The following is a 25895-nucleotide window of genomic DNA, read 5'->3' as shown; positions in this document are numbered from 1 at the left end:
CGGTCCCTAGAGGGGAAAGGCCCCATTCCCCACCCACCCATGAGTCAGCCAGTGCCCTGCCCTGGGGCTGGGTTGGAGCCAGCACCCCCGAGAGAGGCAAGGCCCCATGTCCCATTCCCCACCCCCCGCCAAGCCAGCCAATCGCCTGCCCTGGGGCCGGATTTACCCCTTCCAGCATCTCAGAAGGGCCCAGTCATCTCTGCCCAGCGTCCGAATGGCATTTAAATTGTCAACGCCCTGAACCCTCAATGTCAACTCTTTGCCAGGCGACGCTGTGAAGGCCAAGACCATAGCAGGGTTCAGAAGAGAACTCGATAAGTTAATGGAGGATACATCCCTCAATGGCTATTAGCCAGGATGGTGTCCCTAGCCTCTGTTTGCTAGAACCTGGAAATGTGCGACAGGGGATAACTTGATGATTCCCTGTTCTGTTCATCCCCTCTGGGGCACCTGGCATTCTGGTATATTTTTAATATTAAAATTCTCTCTGGGAGCCCTTTTCATAAGCCCCCATCAGAATTGATATATTTTCAAAAATGAAAACATTTAACATTGGGTTTTGAGTTGAAATGCTGATGCAGCCGTTGCTTCAGTGTTTTCTTCTCTTCGGGATCTTAAGTATCATGTCAATATAGTGTCATTGATCTGTTCAGCACTGTTGGAACTGGGCTTGCCTTTTTTCAAAAGTTGTTTTAATTCTTTTAGAGTCACCAGGGGCTGTTGTTCTGGCGGGCGGCTTGTTTTGGGGCTTTTTTGTACTAGGGGACTTCAACACACTGTTCCAGTTGAAAAAGGGGTGGAGGAGTGGATTCGGTGATCGACCGGTGCCAGTGTAGACTCCCGTCATTAGAATTTGAGAAGCCTCCAATCCCCACTCCTGTTCAATGAACAAAACATCCCCAAATTTGGGAACTTTCTGACCTGCAAGTTCAATGCACACTATGTGCCAACTGCTTGTCCTGCTCCGGGATGTACTTCAACATAGGCATGTGCCATAAGGAGGCAACAGAGCCCATGATGACTGGCGAGGGTGAGAAGAACTTTTTAAATAAAAACAAAATTATGCCAGAGTACACACACGTTTATTAGTTTCATGGTTTCAGTGTGGGACTTCCAGTTAGAAGCAGCAAAACTAAACCTACTAAAAACAACAAAGGGATTTGTCTAAACACACCCCTGCACTCTCTCTGAGATGGGCAGGGTTAGTTTGGAAAAGTGTAGCCGCTTTATTCTCTTGGGAGACTTGGTAACGCTCGGGAAAGGGAGTGGGGGCTAGTGGGTTAGAGCAGGGGGGCTGGGAGCCAGGACTCCTGGGTTTTAGCCCCTCAGCCACTCACAGGCACGTACTCATGGCAGTTGTTGCCCCCTAGGTTGGGCCCGCACTCCAGCGTGTACGAATACGACAAGTGGCCGTTGTCAAGGTTGCAGCTGAGTGTGACACTTCTGCCGACTTCGAGATCTGTGTTGCAGCGGCCCAGGAGGTCATCGTACCAATTGTCGCTGTCCCACACCTCTATTTGCATTTGGGGCTGAGCTGGTAGCGTCAGCGGCCCAAAGTCCAGGTCTTTGTTCCAGGCGGGGTCATTATTTCCATCAATGCGGTCCGTCTGCAGCGGCCGATCTTGGAAGAAAACCTTGACGTAGGCGTCGGTGGCGGACGTGGGGTCCCCCCATAGGTCTTTGGCCCGCAGTACGTGGACCCTCAGCCGGGCCATGCCCCGCTTGAGTGAGCAGCACATGGAGTCAGTGAGGGGGTTGCCAGAGCAGTAGCATTTGCAGGGGTCCAAGGAGTCGGCCTGGCCCCCTTGTGGGCAGCTACGAGGGCAACTGTTCCTGTGCCCCCGCTCAACAACGTACTCCTTCACCGCCTGCTTCAGCAGCTCCTGCCTGCGGTCGCCCGGTCTCACCAAGGTGTGGATGGGCATCAGAGAGTAGGAGACCAGGTCGGGGCTGGTTTTGAGGCTCTCCATCCAGGTCGAGAAGGAGCTGGCGTCTTGCTTGGTGGAGAAGAGCTGCTTGGAGTAGCTGTGGCCACCCGTCACCTGGATGCGCTTCTCCACGTTGGACACCTCAGAGCTCCCCCTGACCTGGCTGCTCCTCTTGCTGGACTGTCTCAAGCCCAGGTTTTGCAGCAATTGTGAGTGCAGGTGATCCTTGATTTCATTGGCTGTCAGCCCTTCCAGCGCTGCCCGGCAGGTCGGGATGGCCGTCAGCTGCCGCACGCGCCCCCCCAGGTCTGCCTGACTCACGTAGTGGGTACCGTACTTGGCCAGGAAGAGCCGGTATGTGGCTGAGTCGGACCTGGATGGGAGGCTGCTCAGGGCCCTGGCGAACTGGGGCACCAGTGGGGGGTCTTGGGTGAGTCTCAACCTGCCCAGAGGGGAAAGAGAGAAGAGTTAGGAGCCAACCAGAGAGACTCCCGGCACCTTTCCCTGAACAAACTGGCCCCACTTCCCCAGAGCTCACTGCGTGGGTTCCCTGGCAGGTGGGGGCGCAGTAGGAGGCGCTCTCCTCTTGCAGTCAGTGCTACCCCATTACCCCGCTGCAGCAGTAGGGGGCGCTGGGCTGCACAGAGCAGGGTGGCGGGGGCAGCAGGGAACAACGTGCTGCCGGGAGCAGGGTGGGGCAGGGGCCAGGCCTGGGATTCTCACCTGTAATACACACAGGGCATCTCGTGGCGTATGAACATGTACTTGTCCTGCAGCTGCTTCTGGTAAGCGTAGCTGGTGAGCTGGGATTGGGACCCCCTCAAGGCTGGGCCCTGGGAATCCTCTAGCAGCTCCAGGTCCTTCTTCCAGTCATTGTTCACATCGAATGCCAGTGCCTGGCCCACAGCTGCAGCTGACTCATCCACTGAGCTGCTGAACTCCCGGTTACATGAGATGTGGACTGTCCAGTCCACCACGGCCAGCGGCAGCCTCTGCTTCTGCCGTCCCTGCAGCCGGTTCTCGCAGAGGGTGCAGGTGCCATTTGAGTGGCGCCACTGGCTGGTGTCCACCAGATTGGCCCCCGTCAATTCCAGCGTGGTGATGTCAATGCCATTCCCCACCAAGTTGTGCGCAGGCACGAAGGGCACGGGCTCATCGCACTCCTCAGCTGTACCCGTGTAGCAGTCAGGAGAGACTGAAGGGAGAAGGAAGAGGAGGAGCAGAGGTTTGAAGACACCGGATCTTGCCATGGCCCCGCACCTGAGAGCAGTTTTCGGTCTCTGAGCCTCCCTAGAGGGAGAAAAAACAGAGAGAGGCTTCATTAATGAAAATCTAGTGGCAGGCAGTTCCACAGGCACAACACATCCTAGCAGCATCACAGCAGCCTCCATGCTGCTATGATCCTCCCTGGATCTGAGAGAAGAGCTCTCCAACAACCTATGCTATAGCCTGCCTACCCTATTTCCCTCTGATTCTGAAGGAGAGTTGTTGCTTGGTGTGAGCAGTACAGGAACTAGGACACATACAATCTGGCAGTTCTGATTCTGTCCAGTAGGGGGCAGTTGGTTTAGTTGTGTGTAGTAGGGGACATGAGACACATGGGTGAATAGTTCTCATTCCATACAATAGATAGCTGTGCAGATAAGCACCTGTGTAAACCCCTCTTCCCACCCCACCCCCAAGGTGAATCTCCCCTCGTTGTGCTGGGAACTGAATCCCCCATGTGAGCTGCAGGCAGTAGGGTGACCTTCCTGAAATACTCACAGCCCCGTTCCCTCCAGCAGGACGAGAGAGAGACAGAAGGGTGCACACCCGCATGAAGGTCCTCAATTCCCTTCAAGTCTTACCTCCTAAATCGCTGTATGTGCCAGACTCCTTCACCTGGCACTGAGATGCAGCCAGCTCTGGGAAGGGACAGCTGGGGAACAACCAGACAATTATATTGTCCAGAGACAGCTCACCCGTCGCTGAGTTGCAGCCACCTCTGGGGTGCGGCAGCGGGGGAACAGCCACCCAGAGAGCTCTGGGGAGCACTGGCATGGGTACTGGGTACGGTGATGTCCCCACACCTACACAGACTGCTGCTCCCCAGCACGTCCATCAGGCTCCCCTGCCCCCTGGGTTACCTGTCTGCAGCAAAGCACAGGGCTCCCGTGTGGGGATCACAGCAGCTGGGCTGGAGTGGGCTGGAGTGGCGGTGTTTCCAGGGGCCACCCAGATGCAGATGTCAGCTGGATCAGAGTGCAGGGAGCTGAGCTCTTCTGAGCTCCCTGGGTTCGTCAATCAGGAGGCAGAGCAGGCAGAAAGAGGGACCCCCACATACAGCAAAATCCCCCCCCCGAACAAATCCAGGAGGATCAGGGGGAGAAGGGGGAGTGAGGGGGAACTAGCTGGGGGGAACGGCCAAATCTTTATACCAGTGATACAATTATAAATCTGGAGTGGGGTCAGGCAGGCTAGAGAGGGGAGCCAGGGAGCCAGGACTGCTGAATTCTATCCCTGGCTCAGGGAGGGGAGTGGGGTCTGAGTCTGGACTTCTGGGTGCTTTCCCTGGCTCTGGGAGTGGAGCAGGATCTAGTGGTTAGAGCAGGGGGTGGTGGTGGGAGCTGGGAATCTGGACTCCTGGATATTTTCCTTTGCTCTGGGATTGGACTTGGGTCTAAGCATTAGAGCAGGGGAGGGGCTGGGATTGGGGCTCCCCTTGTGGGAGGGGAGTGGGGTCTAGCAGTTAGAACGGGGAGCTGGGAGCCAGGGCTCCTGGGTTCTTTCTGTGGCTCAGGGAGGGGAGTGGGGTCTAGGGGTCAGAAGAGGAGTGGGAGACATGGTGTCAGAAGGGGTTAAACATTAGCAGACTAACTAGCCCATATTCAAACTTTAGAGACATATTAGGAGGTAATCATTGTGGTTTTTGTGTGTTTACATATATACTGTTAGAGGTTGACAATGTAACCAAACAGTTCCTGTCTGTCACTATATTTTGTTAATTCAGAGACCCAAAGGAGATGTTAACATTTAATTTCACTGTCTTTATTCCTCTTTGAAGTATGCAGTTAATTACTTGTAAATGGCAGAAGGCGGGCAGTTGCTTTATGTTAATCCAGGCAGCTAATTACCGGTGGTCCTTTGGAAATAGAAGGTCTTATTTCAAAGCCATGATAGTCACCTATTATTCCCCCAAGGAATGTCCACTGTCCAGATGCTGCCAGAGAACTATAAAAGAACTCTTGGGCCATGATCCTGTAATCTCAGGTCTGCTTAAGCTTCATGGGGGAAGTTTGATTCCCAAGACTGAGGTCTCCAGCTCCAGTCTGGATCACGCTGATATTGGACATTGGCCTGTCTATTTGGGATTATAACCTGATGAACAGATTCAGGAAAGGACTCTTTGCAATTCTGAAGCTCACCATCTTTACTATGAAACTGACCTAAGAACTCTATTCATAGCTGGCTGGATAATGATCTTTTAACCAATCCCCTCTCTTTCCTTTTTTAATAAAGTTTAGTTTAGTTCACAAGCGTTGGCTGTAAGTGCATTTGGGTAAGAGCTGAAATATTCACTGAGCTGGTTGTCTGATTCTTTGGGAGTGGGAGAATATTTTATATGATGAGCAAGATTTTCAGTAATCCTCATCATATTTCACTTGGCTGTCTGGATTGCAGCCCAAGGCTGGTTCTTTAAGGGAGCTGTTTTGGCTTCTGAGTAACCAGTAAGTTATTGCAGACGCTGTTTTATTGCTGGTTTGGTGAATCTATGTATTAGAAGAACCACCAGTTTTGGGGATTGTCTACCCCATTCTTTGCAGTTTGCCCAGATTGAGAAATATCAGGGTGCCCCCCCACACGAGATCCCAGTCACGGGGATGGGAGCCAGGACTCTTGGGTTCTACTGAAAGCCGAGAACTTGATGGGGAGCCAGTGTGTGTGGGTGCTGGGTCGCCTCAGGGGATGTGTGTTACCTGCAGCCCCCCTCTGCTCTCAGGACTGGGTGTGGGGATGGGCAGAACATGGGGAAGGGAGACAAGGGGGCTGGGTGAGTGGCAGTGCTTATGCACAGGGTGGGGCTGAGCCCCTCTCTCCGTCCCCTGGCCATGCCGTGATCTGTGGGCGACCTGAGTCCCCCTACCTGTGTTTGTTCCAGGATCTGGGGGTGCCCTGAGTCCCGCTTTCTGCCCCCCATGTTTGTTCCAGTGCCGAGGGAGGGGAGAAATAGGCCCTCTCACTTCCCCACATCTTGTGTGCATAAGAACATAAGAGCGGCCATACTGGGTCAGACTAAGGTCCATCTAGCCCAGTATCCTGTCTGCTGATAGTAGCTAGTGCCCGGTGCCCCAGAGGGAGTGAACAGAACAGGGAATCATCAAGTGATCCATCCCCTGTCGCCCACTCCCAGCTTCTGGCAAACAGAGGCCAGGGACACCATCCCTGCCCATCCTGCTAATCGCCATTGATGGACCTGTCCTCCATGCATTTATCTAGTTGTTTTTTGAACCCTGTTATAGAGTTGACCTTCACAACATCCTCTGGCAAGGAGTTCCACAGGTGACTGTGTGTTGTGTGAAGAAATACTTCCTTTTATTTGTTTTAAACCAGTTGCCTATTAATTTCATTTGGTGACCCCTAGTTCTTGTGTTATGAGAAGGAGTAAACAACACTTCCTTATCTACTTTCTCTACACCAGCCATGATTTTATAGACCTCAATCATATCTCCCCTTAGCCATCTCAATTCCATGCTGAAAAGACACAGTTTTATTAATGTCTACCCATACGGAAGCCATTCCAGACCCCTCATCATTTTTGTTGCCCTTTTCTGAACCTTTCCCAATTCTAATAGATCTTTTTTGAAATGGGGCGACCACAGCTGCACGTAGTATTCAAGATGTGGGCGTACCAGGGATTTACATAGAGGCAAGATGATATTTTCTGTCCTATTATCTCTCCCTTTCTTAATGATTCCCAGCATTCTGTTGGCTTTTTTCACTGCCGCTGCACATTGAGTGGATGTTTTCAGAGAACTCTCCACAGTGACTCCACGATCTCTTTCTTGAGCAGTAACAGCGGCCACACCCTCTCCCTGCCCCCAGGCATGTGCTGGGATCTGGGGGTCAGGAAGGAATTATTCATTGGGCAGGGTGAGGGGAGCTGGGGGGCAAGAGGGAGTGGGGGAAGAAATGGGGGAAGGGCACTTGGGGTAGAATGGGGGCCAAGGAGAGGTTCAGGGGTTAGTGGGGGGCTGAGGGGCTTCCACGCAGCGAGACACCCTGGGGCAGCGGAGTCAGTGCTGCAGTTCCTTTATCCTCCTCCGCTGCTCTGCCTGGGCACCCGGGCACCAGCTCGGGAAGTGGGGTCAGATCCTGGAGGCGGATCTCCCCCCTCTCTCTCCAAGGAACTCAGAATTTCACCCCAGTGTTTCTCTTCTACATTTTCAAATGTTTTACAATAACTAAACAGCACCTACCTTGTCTGTGGCAGAAGCAAGAATGATTCCCAGCTCCTAAAGAGGCCTCTGGTTACCTGGGTTTGCCTTGTGCCATATAAATACAGTCCTAGGTGCTGACTTCTAATTTTCTCTGGGATGCTCCGCCCCCTTCCCTGAGGCCACACCCCCACCACACCCCTTCTCCTGAGGCCCCTCTCTCCTCCCTCTTCCAGTCTGGGCAAAGGCACAGCCTGACCTCCCACCTCTCCTACCACCCTCGGGTGAGCCCCCTGCCCTCTCAGGGGCTGGGAAGACCCCCGATCCGCACCATTCCTGGGGACAGAGTCCCCCAATTCCCTTCTCTACTCTGATGCTGGGGCCAGGGAAGCCCAATCCACTCCCCTGCCCGCCCCACTGATCTCAGGGCTGGGGACACCTGCTGCCCACTGAGGCCAGCACAGAGCTCTGCAGTCCCTCACTGTGATGGTTTCCTGGGCTGTGTGGGATCCAAGCACAGGGTGAGGAGGTGGGGTAGGGACACTACAATCACCACCAGGCCTGCCACCCCCGTGCCAAGCAGGTGAAGTGACAGCAGCCTCCCATTCCCAGGGATTGTTCAGGCTGCACCACAGGCTGGGGTCCACCCAGCATGGTCACGTCGATGGCCTCCCCGCCAGGCTGTACGCAGGCAGAGATGCCACGTTCTCATCGAACACCTCAGACTTGCTGATTTAGCACTGGGGCGAGACCCCCCAGGAGAAGAAGGAGGAGGAGGAGTGGGATGAAGCACCAGATCTGGGCATGGCCGGTGCGATGGGATCCCTGACCAGAGAGGGGCTCTTTGGTCTCCGATCCTCCCTAAGAGAAGAGAAACAGAGAGAACCTTAATTAACGAGAATCCAGTTGCAGGCACCCCAATGCCTGTTGTGATGAAGTGGGGGATTTTCTGTTTTTCAGTGGTTTGCATGCGGAGGTGGTGGGACTCAGTTTCCATGGGTGTTACTGGTTTAACCAATTAATGGGAGAAAGAGGTTGTTGTTAGAGGGACCAGCGATGGAACTTGGGACCCCAGCCAATGGCCTGGAGAATGGATAACCCAGCAATGGGTGACTGGGAGACCCAGCTCAGATGCCACAGATGGTTCTGGGCAGCAGGAGGACAATGGGCTGCAGAGAGAGGACCCCGGTGACCTGACCAGCCGGTTCCAGACAGAGAAGAACGATGGACGGATGAGAGGAGAAGCTGAGAGGAGAGGAGGCCAATGCAACACTGTTTACCTGGACAGAAGACAAAGGACATGGGCGGGGCTTGGGGCCAGGGGATATCAGAGGCCCAGCTGCAAAGCTCAGGATCTCTGGACTGGATGCAGGAGGGACTGGGATGTGCTGTGCTGAGGGAGGCCAGGCCTGAGGGCCCTGAGAGTTCCTACGCTGTGTTCAGATGCTCAAGAAACCCTCCTGTTTTACGCTGGCTAAGAGTCCCTCTGGGTTAGAGAACAGGGTGGCATTAGTCCCTCTGGACTTCCTGAGGGGACCCACAGCGAGAGACATACGTACTAAAGGCTCAGAGAAGTGATTCCAGGAGGTGGACCGGGTAACCCCAGGAAAGAGTGGACACCCGAGAAGGGCTGTCACACTGAATGGGGTTCCCCCCAGGGACCGCACGGGGCCAAGGGTGGGCACAACCTGTGAGTCCGTGACACCCGCGAGGTGCTGTGGGATGGACTCCCAACGGTCAGCGCGGGCAGCCAGGACTGGCAGGGGTTGCCTCTCACTCTGGCTGAGTTCTCAGAAGCCCTTTGTCTCATGCCCACTGATCCATCTCCAGGCATGGAGAGACTGACCGTGGAATTCGCCACGTGTTCTGGGACGTCCTCGGCCTGGACCTTGCTGTTGTCTGGGATGAGTCCGTAGGGAGCAGAGTGCTACCCCTGTCATGCAGGCGAGCCGTGCCCACCTCTGAGGGGACCTCTGCACCACAACCTTTGGAACTGGTGGCCTGTCTCACTCCTCAGTGTACCCTACACAGTCATAGCTAAGGCCATTTGACTGTGATTGGCAACTGCCCCGGGCCCCACGCTTTGGGGGGCCCCGCGTTCAGGGGGATGTGTTATGCTTATAAGAAGCACACAGGATCCTTTTCAGCGGGTAAGGCAGTACGCCGCATTTATTAAGAATACAATAGTAAACCAACTCCATATGCTCACATAAACACACACACACTCAGACACACATTCCCTGTCCCTCCAGTGGATGTTATAGGTACCAGCCTGTAGCTTGGACTAATCTAATGGCCAATTATATTAGTAACAAGTTGGGGAGCGGGGTCCTGTTGATCTCGATTTGATGCTCGGAAGTCGTGGCAAGGTGAACCCAAAGTCCCAGGGCAAAGCACCCTGCTTTATAGGAATTTTCCTTCATTGGGGTCAGTGAGTTTCGCACCGTCATGCTGTAATCAATCGTTTGATGAGTGCATGTCAAGTGCTTCTTTTCTTAAGTTGTTCTTCTCATCCTTTCATCAGTTCCTCGGGGAGTTACCCCATACTGGCTTGGGTTACAGCTCTCTTGTCCTGATTGAGAGGTGCTTGTCTCACCTTTTAGAGTCGTCAATCTGCTCTCCTCCTCAAAATGTTATTGGGGTACACAGCAATCTCCTGGCGCCTTTGTATCTGTCTTCAGTTCCTCCCTAGAACGTCAGGTCCGGTGATGGCCTTCACTCTTATCTTCTAACACACACATCCCTCATTCACACCTAAAGCAGGATTGATTTACACAGAAACAGCATGAACATTTACATAGGAACATCAAGTTGCAATTTAAAAAAAACAATCATCACACTCTTTTACTTCTTTCACAATGCTAACTTTAAACCTATGAGAAAGTGGTGACCTTGAAATCAGGTTCAGACACAAGATTCTGGCTAATGCATCTTTAACAAAGGCACACTAGGCCGTTCCTTCCTGCTTTTAGAAAGGGTGGCTGGGTGGGTACTTCAAATTATAATTACAAAACACATTAATACACACTACATTAATTATGATCTTTCTTTCTAACTAACTCATACCTAAACTAAAATAGGATTTTTTCACTCCAGATGCGGGGCCCAGGGTGGCCTGTGGGGCTAGCAGGGGCCCTGGTGCTGGCAGCTATGAGCAACCTGGCCCCAGCCCTTGCCACGCCACTGGCTCACGTAGGGGAGGGGGTGGAAGATGGAAAGAGGCAGGTTGGGGGCTTGAGGGAAAAGATGGAGTGGGGGTGGAGCAGTGGCAGGAAGAGGTGGGGTGGGGGCTTGGAAGAAGGGGTGGAGTGGGGATGGGGCCTGGAGTGAGGAGGGGTGTCCTGGGCCCTGTACCCCCCCACCAAGGGACGGTCCTGGTGACTGGGGTCCACACTGCTGGGCTCGGGGACCTCCTTGAGTTTGTGTGTAGGGATGGTCTGTCGTTCACCTTCCTGTCCCTGAGCAGGAGAAGGCGTTCGACAGGGTGGACTATGGGTATCTCCTGGGCACTCTGCGGGCGTTTGAGTTTGGGCCACTGTTTGTGGGTTTCCTCCAAGTGCTGTGCACCTCTGTGGAGGACCCTGACCAAACCGGTCACCTGTCAGGCCAGCTGAATGCTCTGGCCATTGAGCTCTGCCTCCATCTGCTCCGGACGATGAGCTGGAGTTCTGGGTGGGCCTGTCAGCATATGCCGCCGACGTGCTTCTCGTGGTGCAGGACCCAGGCTCTCTGGTGCGGTTGGAGGCCTGCCAGATGTTTCCTACGTGTGATTCAGAAATGAATTGGCTGCAGATTATGGAGCCTTCTCAAGTTGTGAGAGGCAACGGGTCAGGTCGGGGGGTGGGTGGGTCACGCGGCAGGGGCCTGATAACAAGGTCCAGAGGGCAGGGGTGAGGGCTGGGCAGGGAGCTCCCGCTCACAGATCCTACTCAAGGAAAGCCACGGAGGCGGGCGGTAAGGCGGCCCCCACCTCCGGGAGTACACGCCAGGAGGTATGAGGGATGGAGAGCCCCATGAAATGACTAAGCGCCAGGGGATCCACCCAGTCCCTCCCCCACTGCTCGTAGTGCAGGAGGTCTCTGATCCTGGTGCTTCCTGCTAGGACCAGCCTCCGGCGCACTGAGGGGGACCCTGCTACCCCTACACCTAGTTGGGGATTGTGCAGCAAGAGCTCCGTGAAGAGACCTACCCCCTCAGTGTCTGCCGCAGACCTAGACGTCAGCACCAGTCAGAGCCGTCCCGTCCATAGGCTGGTTTGGGGCAACCGCCACGGGCCCCGTGCTTTGCGGGACATGTGGGGCCCAGGGCGGCCCAGACGGTTAGTGTGTGGGGGGGTAGCCTGGCACTGACAGCAGGGGTCGGGCCTGCCTCCTCATCAGCATCACTCAGAGGAGGGGACTGTGCAGTAAGAGCTCCGTGAAGAGACCTACCCCCTCAGTGGCTGCCGCAGACCTAGACGTCAGCACCAGTCAGAGCCGTCCCGTCCATAGAATGCTTTGGGGCAACCGCCCCAGGCCCTGTGCTTTGGAGCTGCCCAGACAGTTAGTATGGGGGGGGGGTAGCCTGGCACTGACAGCAGGGGTCGGGCCCGCTTCCTCATCAGCATCACTCGGAGGAGGGGACATGGGGGAAGAGGGGGGCTGGGGGTGGAGCAGGGGTGAGGATTTAGGGGAAGGGGTGGAGCAGGTACGGGAAGGGGCAGGGTGGAAGGGGGGGGGGTTGTCCCTGGCCTTGCACCCCCCCTAGGGACGTGTGTTGGCACATAACTTCCTCTGCCCCCCCGAAGAGCTCCGCTACGACCGGCAGCTCTTTTTTCTCCATCCAAGGGGTCTGCAACCTGGTACAGTCTCCCTCACGCCACAAAAGGGGAGGGGCCTGGGATAGGCATGAACCGTGCAAATACCTTCGTGGAGCCATCAGCTGATATTCCTGGTGAGCTGCGGAACCCGGTGGAATAAAGGCTGGCTCCCCGGGGCTCCTCACCCTCAAGAGATGGCACAATGTGCCCCCTCTACGTATTGGGGTGGGACACAAGGGTGAGCAAATGAAATGTGTGTAGCACGAGCATGTGCAGATGTTTCCTACGTGTGATTCAGAAATGAATTGGCTGCAGATTATGGAGCCTTGTCAAGTTGTGAGAGGCAACGGGTCAAGTCGGGGGGTGGGTGGGTCACGGGGCAGGAGCCCAATAACAAGGTCCAGAGGGCAGGGGAGAGGGGTGGATGGGGAGCTCCCTCTCACAGAACCTATTCGAGGAAAGCCACGGAGGCAGGCGGTAAGGCGGCCCTCACCTCCGGGAGTACACGCCAGGAGGTATGAAGGGTGGAGAGCCCCATGAAATGACTAAGCGCCAGGGGATCCACCCAGTCCCTCCCCGACCTCTCATAGTGCAGGAGGTCTCTGATCCTGGTGCTTCCTGCTAGGACCAGCCTCCAGTGCTCTGAGGGAGACCCCGCTACCCCTACACCTAGTTGGGGATTGTGCAGTAAGAGCTCCGTGAAGAGACCTACCCCCTCAGTGGCTGCCGCAGACCTAGACGTCAGCACCAGTCAGAGCCGTCCCGTCCATAGAATGCTTTGGGGCAACCGCCCCAGGCCCTGTGCTTTGGAGCTGCCCAGACAGTTAGTATGGGGGGGGGGGTAGCCTGGCACTGACAGCAGGGGTCGGGCCCGCTTCCTCATCAGCATCACTCGGAGGAGGGGACATGGGGGAAGAGGGGGGCTGGGGGTGGAGCAGGGGTGAGGATTTAGGGGAAGGGGTGGAGCAGGGACGGGAAGGGGCAGGGTGGAAGGGGGGGGTTGTCCCTGGCCTTGCACCCCCCTAGGGATGGCCCTAGAGGCATGGCCCTGTAGCCTCCTGCTCCCGTTTGATTATTTGTTTTCCCCTGAATTTAGTTGAACCTTGGGCTTTGTTAGTGTTTTCTCCCCCTGGGCTGGTGCCGGAGCCTTCAGTTGTGGGTGGGCGAGCACCCTCCCCCCTGCCCGGGGCGTTGATAGGTGGGCAGGTGCCTGAGCGGCTGTGGAGGTGAACCGGACTGTTCTGGTGCCTCTTCCTGTGCAGGAAATCACTGGTGCTCAACCAGCTAGTCCTGTCCCTGCTCTGGCACCGGCTCAGCACCCTGAGCCCGGCCCTGGATTTCCTGGCCCAGCTCCAGAAGGTAGCTCTGGAGTTTCTCTGGCCAGGCCTGCACTGGGTCTCAGTCTCCCCTAGAGGAGGAAGGACAGGGTCTGGTTTGCCTCTGCACCCAGGTCCAAGTTTTCCCCCTCCAGGCCCTGCAGAGATTCCTTTAAGGTGCATGAAGTGTGTTGGCACACAACTTCCTCTGCCCCCCCGAAGAGCTCCGCTACGACCGGCAGCTCTTTTTTCTCCATCCGAGGGGTCTGCAACCTGGTACAGTCTCCCTCACGCCACAAAAGGGGAGGGGCCTGGGATAGGCATGAACCGTGCAAATACCTTCATGGAGCCATCAGCTGATATTCCTGGTGAGCTGCGGAACCCGGTGGAATAAAGGCTGGCTCCCCGGGGCTCCTCACCCTCAAGAGATGGCACAATGTGCCCCCTCTACGTATTGGGGTGGGACACAAGGGTGAGCAAATGAAATGTGTGGAGCACGAGCATGTGCAGATGTTTCCTATGTGTGATTCAGAAATGAATTGGCTGCAGATTATGGAGCCTTGTCAAGTTGTGAGAGGCAACGGGTCAGGTCGGGGGGTGGGTGGGTCACCGGGCAGGGGCCTGATAACAAGGTCCAGAGGGCAGGGGTGAGGGCTGGGCAGGGAGCTCCCGCTCACAGATCCTACTCAAGGAAAGCCACGGAGGCGGGCGGTAAGGCGTCCCTCACCTCCGGGAGTACACGCCAGGAGGTATGAGGGGTGGAGAGCCCCATGAAATGACCACGCGGCAGGGGATCCACCCAGTCCCCCGGCCTGCTCGTAGTGCAGGAGGTCTCTGATCCTGGTGCTTCCTGCCAGGACCAGCAGCCTCCAGCGCTCTGAGGGAGACCCCGCTACCCCTACACTTAGTTGGGGATTGTGCAGCAAGAGCTCCGTGAAGAGACCTACCCCCTCAGTGTCTGCCACAGACCTAGACGTCAGCACCAGTCAGAGCCGTCCCGTCCATAGGCTGGTTTGAGGCAATCGCCCCGGGCCCCGATCTTTGGGGGACATGTGGGGCCCAGGGTGGCCCAGACGGTTAGTGTGGGGGGGTAGCCTGGCACTGACAGCAGGGGTCGGGCCTGCCTCCTCATCAGCATCACTCGGAGGAGGGGACATGGGGGAAGAGGCGGGCTGGGGGTGGAGCAGGGGTGAGGATTTAGGGGAAGGGGTGGAGCAGGGACGGGAAGGGGCAGGATGGAAGGGAGGGGGGTTCCCTGGCCTTGCACCCCCCCAGGGATGGCCCTAGAGGCATGGCCCTGTAGCCTCCTGCTCCCGTTTGATCATTTGTTTTCCCCTGAATTTAGTTGAACCTTGGGCTTTGTTAGTGTTTTCTCCTCCTGAGCTGGTGCCGGAGCCTTCAGTTGTGGGTGGGCGAGCACCCTCCCCCCTGCCCGGGGCGTTGATAGGTGGGTTTGCTTTGTACCATGGAGAAAAAGAGCCAGCTGGAAGTGAAAGTCTTTCATGGTCGCTGGCTCCCAGCCTTCACTTTACATTTACCAGAAATCACGCAGAGCACAAAGTGGGGGAAAGGTCAGCAGCCTCCCCCTCCCAGCCCGGGCCCCCGGTGCGCGGCCGGACGGCAGAGGGGAAGCGTGTTTGATACTAGGGCGGCATCCTACAGGTGGCCCATTCGCATCTCTATGTAACAGTCCAGGGCGGTGAGAATTGCTCGGCCGGACACGCTCTGGAAGCGATGGCCATGGGTAGGAGAAAGTCAGATCCCTCAGGGGTGGGTGGGCACCAGGGAGTGTGAGCCCAGGCCGGGGCTGGCTTTGAGGGTCTCCAGCCAGGACAAGAAAGCTCCAGCCCACCAGGGGTTTAAATGCCAGAGGAATATGGGGGAAGAGATGGCTGGGCCCTTCTGAGATGCTGACAGGGGTTAATCTGGCCCCAGGGTGGGGCACTGACTGAGTCAGGGGGGTGGGAATGGGCCCTTTCCTCTCTAGGGGGCGCCGGCTCCTGTCTTAACAGCCACACGCCATTCCCCATCCAGGGATGTGTGAGATGCAGCTGCCTCGGGTGGAGCAGAGGGGACCTGTCACTGTCAGGGTGTGTCCAGTTCCTTCCCATTTCAAAAGGGGCCCCACAGTCCACATCAAAGCCCCCAGCCATGCATGGGGCCAGGACTGGGCCGCAGATGCAGGCAGGATGGTGTGGGCTCCTGGGGCCCAACTCTTTGTGGCCCCATGAGTCACAGGCTGCAGGTAAGCACGGGCTACACCAGGATGTGGCCAGAAGCAGACAGCCCTCCGCAGCTCCCACCTCTCCCAGTGGAGAGTACGAGAATCCTATGCACAGAGGTCTACGGAGCTTAGGGGGCAGAGGTACATCAGAGTGGGGCTGAGTCCTGTGCAAAGTGAAACAATCATCATCTGGATTGTTTTATAGGTGAGCAAATTGAGGCATGGGGAGGGCGGGCCTAGGTTAGAGTCAGGGAGCAGGTGATAGAACCCAGGAGTCCTGGCTCCCAGCCCCCCCTGCTCTAACCCACCAGCCCCCACTCCCCTCCCAGAGCTGGGAGAGAACCCAGGAGTCCTGGCTCCCAGCCGCCGCTGCTCTAACCCACCAGCCCCCAGTCCCCTCCCAGAGCTGGGAGAGAACCCAGGAGTCCTGGCTCCCAGCCCCCGCTGCTCTAACCCACCAGCCCCCAGTCCCCTCCCAGAGCCCAGGACAGAACCCTAGTGGGTAAAACCTGTGTGGCCTTGTGTGACAGACACAGGCAGATGGAAGGACACTGGGAGCCTTTGCAATGGAAATTAGGCCATGGGACCTTTACTGTACCCATCGGCCATATTCCCTTTCCTGCCCGGCCCCAGAGCTGAGGGGCTGGTTGGAAAGGGACATTGGGCCTTTCCCCTCTAGGGGTGCCAGCTTCACTCCATCCCCAGGGCAGGGGCGTGGCAGGCTCAGGTGGGTGAGAGTGGGACATGGGGCCTTTCCCCTGTAGGGGGCAACAGACCCCGGTCTCCCCCATCACAGCCAGCCCCTGCCCAGGTGTCCCCCACGCAGTCACCTTCCACCCTGGCCTCCTGCTGGCTGGCTCAGGCAAGTGGATTATGGGATTCGGGGCCTTTACCATCAAGGGGCCGCTTCTCTGATCCAGCCCCAGGTTGGGGGGGATTTTACCGGGTATTTTGATAAGGGACCCCCTGTCTGACACACTGCTTTTCTTCTAGCTGGAACAAACTGTCCTCTGGGGGGAAAGGAGACGTGGGTGGACCTGCAGGGGATCTTGCTGCTGCTGGGAAAGGCCTATCCTGTCTCCCAGAAGTCCCAACAAGATGAACACACCTGAAAGGGGACAGAAAAGACCAGCAGAGAGAGCAAAATTCAGCTGCTGACTCACTCTTGTAGCCTCACAGCTGGAGAAACAAGGCCCCAGACCCCGCCCTGACCAGCCACTTCAAGGCCCGGCAAACTTGTCCCAGCAATGGGCCATTTCGGTAGCCAATTTTGATTGGACGTATTCCTGGAGGGGTCTTCACATGACATCATCTTTGCGAAAAATGGAGCCAGGGCCAGCTGAGCCAGACTCTTCTCTGACAGAGATGAAAAGAGCGAGAGAAAGAGGCGAGAGAAGAAAGAAGAGGGGGAAGGAAAAGACGAGCACGAGGGAGGGGGAGGGAGCAGGAAGTCCACGTCTCACCTCCCGGGCCCTGTTTGGGATTTAGCCAAAGCCAGCGGAGGTGGCAACGTCACCCAGGTCCCTCTGTCTGGCCTGATCCCAGCTGAGCTCCAAGGCCCTGGACAATGAAGCCCCAATGATGTCATGGCAGTTGGGTCCCCAACTCTCCAGAACCCCACTAGAACCTCCAGGAATTAAAGATGAATCTTTCATAAAAAATTAAAAGTCTTGTGATGAAACCTCCACGAAAACGGCCAACCAGAATCGGCCACCCTGCCTGGTGCAGTGCAGAAGATGATACAGGTGGCTGCCATTATGGTGAAACTTGCTCCCATCTGCCCATCCGGCCTCTTCATCGCCACCCCAGAGTTCTCTCCAAAAGGGAGCAGTGGCCAAGCTAGTCCCTCCCCTCCTGGTTTTGTCGACCAATCAGGCCTCCAATTTTATTATCTGCTAGGGACTTCCTCCATTCAGATAACGTTTGATCCCGGCAGCGTGCTCTGTGGATATATAGCTGGAGTTGGGAGGGGGCGTTTGTCACATGTTACCTACCAGCTCTGTGTTCTTGGGAAACCAGGGCACAGTATCCAGCCTGTCTGACTCAGAAAGGACCTTCCCCCGCCCCCAACCTCTGCTTGAATCCAAACTACTCAGAAGAAAGACTTACAAAAAGCAATGAAATGGCAGGGGGAGACACACCTAAGCCCCTCCGGACAAGGGTGAGAGGATTAAGGCAACTCCCCAGCCTCATTTGCACTAAAGATGTGACAGAGGCACCTCCATTACCATAGATAATGGAGAACAGAAATTCCAAGGCAAGAACCGCACTGAACTCTGGGACCAGAAAAGCAGGGAAGCAGTGCATGATGGGAAACCTCTGCTCCAGATGTTAATGACCCCACGCCTGCCCACCCCCAACTCAGTAGTTATCAGACCAAGTCTAGTAATAAATCCTCTATTGGTATCCAATACACTGAAGCTGCCCAATGGCATTATGAGCTCCCGCGAAGGGACACTGCCCATAGCCGGGAATGATCAGTTCTTATTGTCTAGCCTGAACAAAACAGCTTTGTTTTACTCCCTTAAATCATCAGTTTACCCACCAAGAAATCTAGTGTCTCCCTTGAGCCATTGCTCTTTTTCTACAAAAACCCTGACACATGCTCAAGTGAGTGTTCTGATGCCTGGATCCAAAATCTACATCAGTTAAATTGGGACTTTATCTTCTCCTGAGTGATGGTTCTGGGGGCTCTGCTTGTCTCCAGTGCTCCAGACCCTCAGCTACCACCACAACCTGGGAAACCCAATCGATTCAAGCTTCACAAAGAGGTGAGAACCCCACCCCCAGTCTCTCTTGAGTGTTTTTTGGCTTCCCCATTCGCTCTGGAGTAACTCTCCTCGTACCTAAGCTAAAGAGCCCTGTGTGACGGGTTGGGTCACAGAAACCCCCTTGGGGCTGCCACCTGATGTGCTGAGGCTACCTCTGAGCCCGTTTTCCCTGCCAGCTTGGGACTTCAGTACCCTGCCTGGTTGAGCCAGACATGCAAGCCTGCTGCAACACAGACCTAGGTCTGAACCACGTCCCTCAGAGCTGCAGGCTTAACTGAAAACAGCTTAAGAGGTTCTCCTGTCTCCAGCACCCAGACACCAAGCCCCCAATGGGATCCAAACCCCAAATGAATCTGTTTTACTCTGTTACAGAATATAACCCTTCTGCCCCTCTGAGTTGGCAGCAACAAGGGCCGGGTTAAGTATCCAGGGGATCCGTGTCAATAACACAATGCAAAACCGGCTAGAGCCCCCACCCAGTGACCTGGGACAATTACATACCACCCACCCCCCCCGGCGCCTCTAGGAGGCAATACTACCCCTCTCGTAAGCACAGAGTCTGAGTGTAGCAAAATCCTTTTAATAAAGGAGGGAAACAACGTGGCATCATATTGAGGAAACACCACCAACAGGATTCATAACATAAACCATGAGCAAAAGACCCACCAAGTAAGTTTTGTCAGTGTCCTTTTCCCCTTAGGGTCTTAAGTCCAATCACCCCAAAGTCCAATAACTCAAAAGTCTCTGTCTCTGGTCAGTGCTGCCCCAGAGTTCAAAAGTTTATCTGCAGAGTTTTACCCCCCCCCCCAGGCTGGGTGGAAATGCAGGGGGAGGGGCACACGGGGTGTTAAGGGGCACCTTATGTGATCCGAGGCTGACTGCTCTGCCTCTCCGTGGAGTTCTGCTGCCGCCTTCACCACGAATGGCTCCACTCCACCAGCTGCTCTGCTCCTCCAGCCGACCTGTGAGCCACTCCAGCCGTCCCCGCAAACCGCTCCGTTCGCTTCCTGTTCCATGGGCCGCGCCAACCATCCCACAAACTGCTCAGCTCCGCTCGGCTCTGCTCCGCTCACTGTTCCGTGGGCCGCTCCAACTATCCTGCAGACTGCTCTGCTCTGCCAGCTGCTTAGCAATATAGCTTCAGGCTCCCCCACTAGTTAACACAGTACTCAGATCAGTAAGAGACGTTTTGCAGCATGAGCTTTCGTGGATGAATACCCACTTCTTCAGATGCAAGGCATCTTGCATCTGAAGAAGTGGGTATTCACCCACGAAAGCTCATGCTGCAAAACGTCTGTTAGTCTATAAGGTGCCACAGGATTCTTTGCTGCTTTTACAGAACCAGACTAACACAGCTACCCCTCTGATACTTCAGATCAGTAAGTTCAGCTCTTACAGTGATTTCAGCTTGTAGTAGGGGGCCCCAGTGCTGGTGCACCATTGACCCAAAGTGAATTCAGCATAGCAGCCTGTAACTAAACTCCTAATGGAATCAAAATTATCTCTGCTATTCAACACTGGAGAGAAAAAGAGGTGCAATTAGTGCTCCAGGTCCTCAAAAAGGGCCCATCCCATCAAGTACACATATCAATTCCCAACCTCTCTCAATTCACTGGGTTTTGGAACCCATGTCCCTTGTCTAGCGAGTGCTATTTAGTTGATGGAGAGACCCTCTGTCATAAAACAGTTTCATAGTCTTTCATTCACATAATCAGGGTAACAACACTTTATTCCTCCTGCCCCAATAACAGAGAAATTGGGGATCCCACAGCTGTCAAAGTGACCATTTTGGGCTGTCATGGGCTATGCTAGGCGGAGTGGGTGTGCCTATGCAAACAAGATCAGCCCCTGAAATTCTTTTCCACACTCACCATAATTCACCACCAGATGTCAGGGTAGAGCTCATCCTGACTCTGCTTACATAAAGTTTATACAGGGTAAACTCATAAATTGTCCGCCCTCTATAACACTGATAGAGAGATATGCACAGCTGTTTGTTCCTCCAGGAATTAATTACTTACTCTGGGTTAATTAATAAGGAAAAGTGATTTTATTAAATATAAAAGGTGGGTTTTAAGTGGTTCCAAGTAATAACAGACAGAACAAAGTGAATTATCAAGCAAAATGAAACAAAACACACAAGTCTAAGCCTAATACATTAAGAAACTGATTACAAATACAATCTGACCCTCAGAGATGTTCCAATAAGCTTCTTTCATAGACTAGACCCCTTTCTAGTCTGGGCCCAATCCTTTCCCCTGGTACAGTCCTTCTTCCAGCTCAGGTGGTAGCTAGGGGATTTCTCATGACTGCAGCCCCCTTTGTTCTGTTCCACCCTCTTTTATAGCTTTGGGACAATGCAGGATACTTTTGTCTCTCTGGGTCCCCACCCCTCCTTCTAAATGGAAAAGCACCAGGTTTAAGATGGATTTCAGTAGCAGGTGACATGGTCACATGTTCTGTGAGACCCCAAGCCTTCATTCTTCCCTGGCTTGACTCACAGGAAGGCCTGGCTGCAAACAGAGCCATCCACAGTTAATTGTCCTGGTTGATGGGAGCTATCAAGATTCCAAATCACCATTAATGGCCCACACTTTGCATAATTACAATAGAACCTCAGAGTTATATTTCATACTTCTAGTTTCAGATACAAGAATGATACATTCATGCAAATAGGATGAACACACTCAGTAGATTATAAGCTTTGTAATGATACCTTAGACCTTTTGCATAAAGCATATTCCAGTTACATTATATTCACACTTATTAGCATATTTTCATAAAATCATACGGAGTGCAACGTCACAGACTCCACCTGAACTTACTGCCAGAGACTTGGACACTGTCCATGGTGGAGGCAGGACATTTAACATTCTGGTTTTCTGGGGAGGGCTTCTGCTACCCAGTTCTCTTTCCTTTTCCTCCCGGGCATCTTTCTGTACTCCAATCTCTTTGTCTTTTAAGTCCAGTGCTTGCTGGTGTGCAGCCTTCTGTTTAGCTGCTTCTGCCTTCACGGCAGCCTTTTCCCGGGCAAATTGCACATCAATTTCCATTTGTCTTCCCTTGAGATCATCACTCAATGAACTGGGATACCACAGAGACCCCCTTCCTGCCAGAACAGGCGCCCCTCCACTCCTGTCTTCCTGAGTTAGACACTCCAGTCAGCTTCAGCACAGACCCAGAGGTTGGGCCAAACCTGTCTGCAGTTCACTGAAACTGAGATGCACTCAGCTCAGGGGCTTCTTAGTTAACAGAGACTTTCCCAGCACCCAGTGTTCAGCCTTTCTGGGCAATTTTCAACCTGTGCAGTTCTAATTTCTTCTGATCTTCACTTATTTTGCTTACTTTTCTGTCCCTATTTCTGCTAACTGACATAAGCAAACAGAAAATAACAAACCAGTAACCACTTTGTCTGTTCTCCAACCAGCACACTTAAAACTCACTTAAAATCATTACCAGTGTCTCAAAGCAATCAGCTGTGCACAGATACTGCCGACTATGCCACTGTGACGGGTTGGGTCACAGAACCCCCCTTGGGACTACCTCTGAGCCCGTTTTTCCTGCCGGCTCGGGATTTCAGTACCCTGTCTTGTTGAGCTAGACACGCTAGCCTGCTGCAACACAGACCCAGGTCTGAACCACGTTCCCCAAAGCTCCACGCTTAACTGAAAACAGCTCCTGTCTCTAGCACTGTAGTCAGGCGGTGTGGCTACCTGCCGCCCCGGAGAGGGAAGAGCCCGTCCAGAGGCCGGAGTGGACGGAGCTAGGGAGCTCTGAGCCCGCCCCTCAGAGGGTCAGGAGCCAACCCGGAAGTATAAAGGCCGGCCCTCAGAGCTCAGTAGGAGCCCAGCCACCGGAGAGGCCAGACGCCTCCAGCCTAGCTTGTGACTGGGAAAACTCCGTGGCCCAAGGCGGCCGCTACACAGAGGAGTTGCCAGACCTGCCCTGCGCCCGCCACCCAGAGGAGTTGACGGACCTGCCCTGCGCCCGCTACCCGGAGGAGTTGCCGGACCTGCCCTGCCCCCGCTACCCGGAGGAGTTGCCAGACCTGCCCTGTCCCCGCTACCCGGAGGAGTTGCCAGACCTGCCCTGTCCCCGCTACCCGGAGGAGTTGCCGGACCTGCCCTGCGCCCGCTACCCGGAGGAGTTGCCGGACCTGCCCTGCCCCCGCTACCCGGAGGAGTTGCCGGACCTGCCCTGCGCCCGCTACCCGGAGGAGTTGCCGGACCTGCCCTGCGCCCGCTACCCGGAGGAGTTGCCGGACCTGCCCTGCGCCCGCTACCCGGAGGAGTTGCCGGACCTGCCCTGCGCCCGCTACCCGGAGGAGTTGCCGGACCTGCCCTGCGCCCGCTACCCGGAGGAGTTGCCGGACCTGCCCTGCGCCCGCTACCCGGAGGAGTTGCGGACCTGCCCTGCCCCCGCTACCCGGAGGAGTTGCCGGACCTGCCCTGTGCCCGCTACCCGGAGGAGTTGCCAGACCTGCCCTGCCCCCGCTACCCGGAGGAGTTGCCGGACCTGCCCTGCCCCCGCTAGCCAGAGGAGTTGCCGGACCTGCCTTGCGCCCGCTACCCGGAGGAGTTGCCAGACCTGCCCTGCGCCCGCTACCCGGAGGAGTTGCCGGACGTGCCCTGCCCCCGCTACCCGGAGGAGTTGCCAGACCTGCCCTGCCCCCGCTAGCCGGAGGAGTTGCCGGACCTGCCCTGCCCCCGCTACCCGGAGGAGTTGCCAGACCTGCCCTGCGCCCGCTACCCGGAGGAGTTGCCGGACCTGCCCTGCCCCCGCTACCCTGAGGAGTTGCCGGACCTGCCCTGCGGCCGCTACCCGGAGGAGTTGCCGGACCTGCCCTGCCCCCGCTACCCGGAGGAGTTGCCAGACCTGCCCTGCGCCCGCTACCCGGAGGAGTTGCCGGACCTGCCCTGCCCCCGCTACCCGGAGGAGTTGCCGGATCTGCCCTGCTCCCGCTACCCGGAGGAGTTGCCGGACCTGCCCTGCCCCCGCTACCCGGAGGAGTTGCCGGATCTGCCCTGCCCCCACTACCCGGAGGAGTTGCCGGACCTGCCCTGCGCCCGCTACCTGGAGGAGTTGCCAGACCTGCCCTGCCCCCACTACCCGGAGGAGTTGCCGGACCTACCTTGAGCTCGCTACTTAGAGGAACCTATGGTGCTGGACCCCCCGGAGGACAACACCCTGACCCAGGTACTACCCGAGGGGGAATCTGGAAGTACTCAGGGGCAGCGGACCCTGGTCTGGCTGCAGCACACCCAGAGCCAATGTCGGTGTGTTGCAGCCGGGATACCCACTGACTATGCAGCGAGTCCTGCGGGGTTTGCTCATCAAGTGGGTCACTACCAGAACAATTGTAATGTAAAAGTGGGGAAAGGGATGTGTTGAACCTGGAGCATATGAGGGTGGTAGCTTGGAAGTGCTGAGCAACCCTGTCTGCTAAATCCAGGGCATATGAGGGTCACAGGTTGAAAGTGCTGCTCAGCCCAACCTACTGAGCCGAGGGACATATAGTGGGTCAACTTGGGAGTTCTGATTAACCCAGTCCTGATAGACACGCTCTGTTAATGTGTATGTGAGTTCAGACTGGGTTTCTGTCTCCGTGAGAGAGAGATCAGGCCAGCACTGCACAAGGGACAGGTTTGTCAATCCTTATCGGACCCTGCTGGGCACATGGGGAGAAGACAGGGCCTTACCAGGCGACAACCAGGTAGAAATGCAGGGAAGGGGCATTTTCTGAGCTGAGCCCAGTTTTTCGTGCTATCTAACCTAAATCTCTCTGGCTGCAAATTAAACCTGTTGCTTCTTGCCCTGCTTCCTGTGGCCAATGAGAACAATTGATCCCTGTCCTCTTTATCCCAGCCGTGAAAGTCTGTTCCCAACTCCTCCCTTCTTTTCTCAAGATTAAACAGGACCAGATTTGTAACCTTTCCTCACAGGTCAGGGTTTCTAAACCTTTCTCATTTTTGTTGCTCTCCTCTGGCCTTTCTCCAGTGTGTCCACATCTTTCTGAAAGTGCAGCCCAGGAATTGGGCACAGTTCTCCTGCGAAGGCCTCACCAGTTCTGAGCAGAGCAGGACAATTACCTCCCACATCTTACGTACAACACGCTTGTTTGTGCACACCAGAAAATTCACTTTTTTCTCCCCCGCATCACAGCCTTGACTCATATTCAATTTGCGATTCACTGTAGCCTCCAGGTCCTTCCTGACACTCAATCCTCCTCAAACTGAATGATGGGAGTGATGTGAAAACCTGATTTTCATGCAGTTGGCTGGCTGTGCCAAAACGCAGGGGGGGGGGATTTCATTGTGGGTAAACCTGAAAACAAAGGAAAACCAGTTGTTTGGCAAAGTGAAAACACAGGAAAAAAATCATGTTGGGTCAAATGAAATGCTTCGGTGTGGAGGGATTTTAAAATTAAATAGAAGATTTTGACTGGAATTGAAGTATCAAAATGTTTCAAGATTTTGGACCATTTTAGGGACGGGGACGAAAAGAATTTATAGAAATTGAAACAAATTCGTAAAATTTCTCTGTCAAGTTGAATCTGCATTTAAAATAAAAAAAATGAAAAATGTTGCCCAGTTCAGGCCGGGAGTCTGAGCTCCCCAGCCCCGGCTCACCCAGTTTCTATCCCAGCTCTGGGAGGGGAGTGGGGCCAAGTGGGTCAGAGCGAGGGTGGGGGACGGGCTGGAGCCAGGACTCCTGAGTTTTGTGGCTGGCTTTGGGAGGGGATAATCATAAAGCCTCCCTAGGTGCCTACACTGAGTCAGACTACAGGACATACAGAAGGAACTGATGTTACGGGAGCAGCTCCCGGGGACTGGAGATGCATGGAGAAGCATCGCCACCTATTGGTGCATATTAAATTTTTTATTAAAGCTAATGTTTAAAATCAGATTTACACAAGTTAAGGAAGTAGGTGCTGCACATCTGGAGTCAGGCTTGAGTTATGAGAGATTACATGTATTGGTTACAACAGGGGTAGGCAACCTATGGCACGCGTGCCGAAGGCAGCACTCAAGCTGATTTTCAGTGGCACTCACACTGCCCGGATCCTGGCCACTGGTCTGGGGGGCTCTGCATTTTAATTTAATTGTAAATGAAGCTTCTTAAACATTTTAAAAACCTTATTTACTTTACATACAACAATAGCTTAGTTATATATTATAGACTTACAGAAAGAGACCTTCTAAAAATGTTAAAATGTATGACTGGCACGCGAAGCCTTAAATCAGAGTGAATAAATGAAGACTCGGCACACCACTTCTGAGAGGTTGCCGATCCCTGGGTTACAAGGTTCACAAGGTACATAGAATCATAGAATCATAGAATCTCAGGGCTGGAAGGGACCTCAGGAGGTCATCTAGTCCAACCCCCTGCTCAAAACAGAACCAAACCCAACTAAATCATCCCAGCCAGGGCTTTGTCAAGCATG

General features: G+C 54.8%; 1 protein-coding gene across 6 annotated transcripts in view; it reads right to left on the bottom strand.

Moving 5' to 3' along the window:
* LOC120404150 (perforin-1-like) overlaps positions 1-14472 on the bottom strand; it is a 76517-nt gene extending 62045 nt beyond the window's left edge. Inside the window, exons 1-4 of one of the 6 annotated variants that reach the window (XM_039536155.1) lie at positions 14404-14472; positions 10941-11102; positions 3776-3846; positions 2652-3218 (exon numbers count right to left, since the gene is read on the bottom strand). In XM_039536155.1, coding sequence (XP_039392089.1) covers positions 2652-3178 — 527 coding nt within the window. In that variant the 5' untranslated portion in view covers positions 3179-3218; positions 3776-3846; positions 10941-11102; positions 14404-14472. Of the gene's footprint in view, positions 1-2651; positions 3219-3775; positions 3847-7384; positions 7500-10940; positions 11103-11531; positions 11673-11772; positions 11851-13795; positions 13814-14403 lie in introns of those variants that run through there. The other 5 variants (XM_039536158.1, XM_039536157.1, XM_039536156.1 and 2 more) reach the window with 5 other exon arrangements.
* Positions 14473-25895: the final 11423 nt, after the last annotated feature.

The sequence above is a fragment of the Mauremys reevesii genome, linkage group 4 (assembly GCF_016161935.1).
Source record: "Mauremys reevesii isolate NIE-2019 linkage group 4, ASM1616193v1, whole genome shotgun sequence".
Classification (NCBI taxonomy): Eukaryota; Metazoa; Chordata; order Testudines; family Geoemydidae; genus Mauremys; species Mauremys reevesii.
The sequence above is the reverse complement of the archived record's forward strand: the minus strand, read 5'-3'. Positions and strand labels throughout refer to the sequence as shown.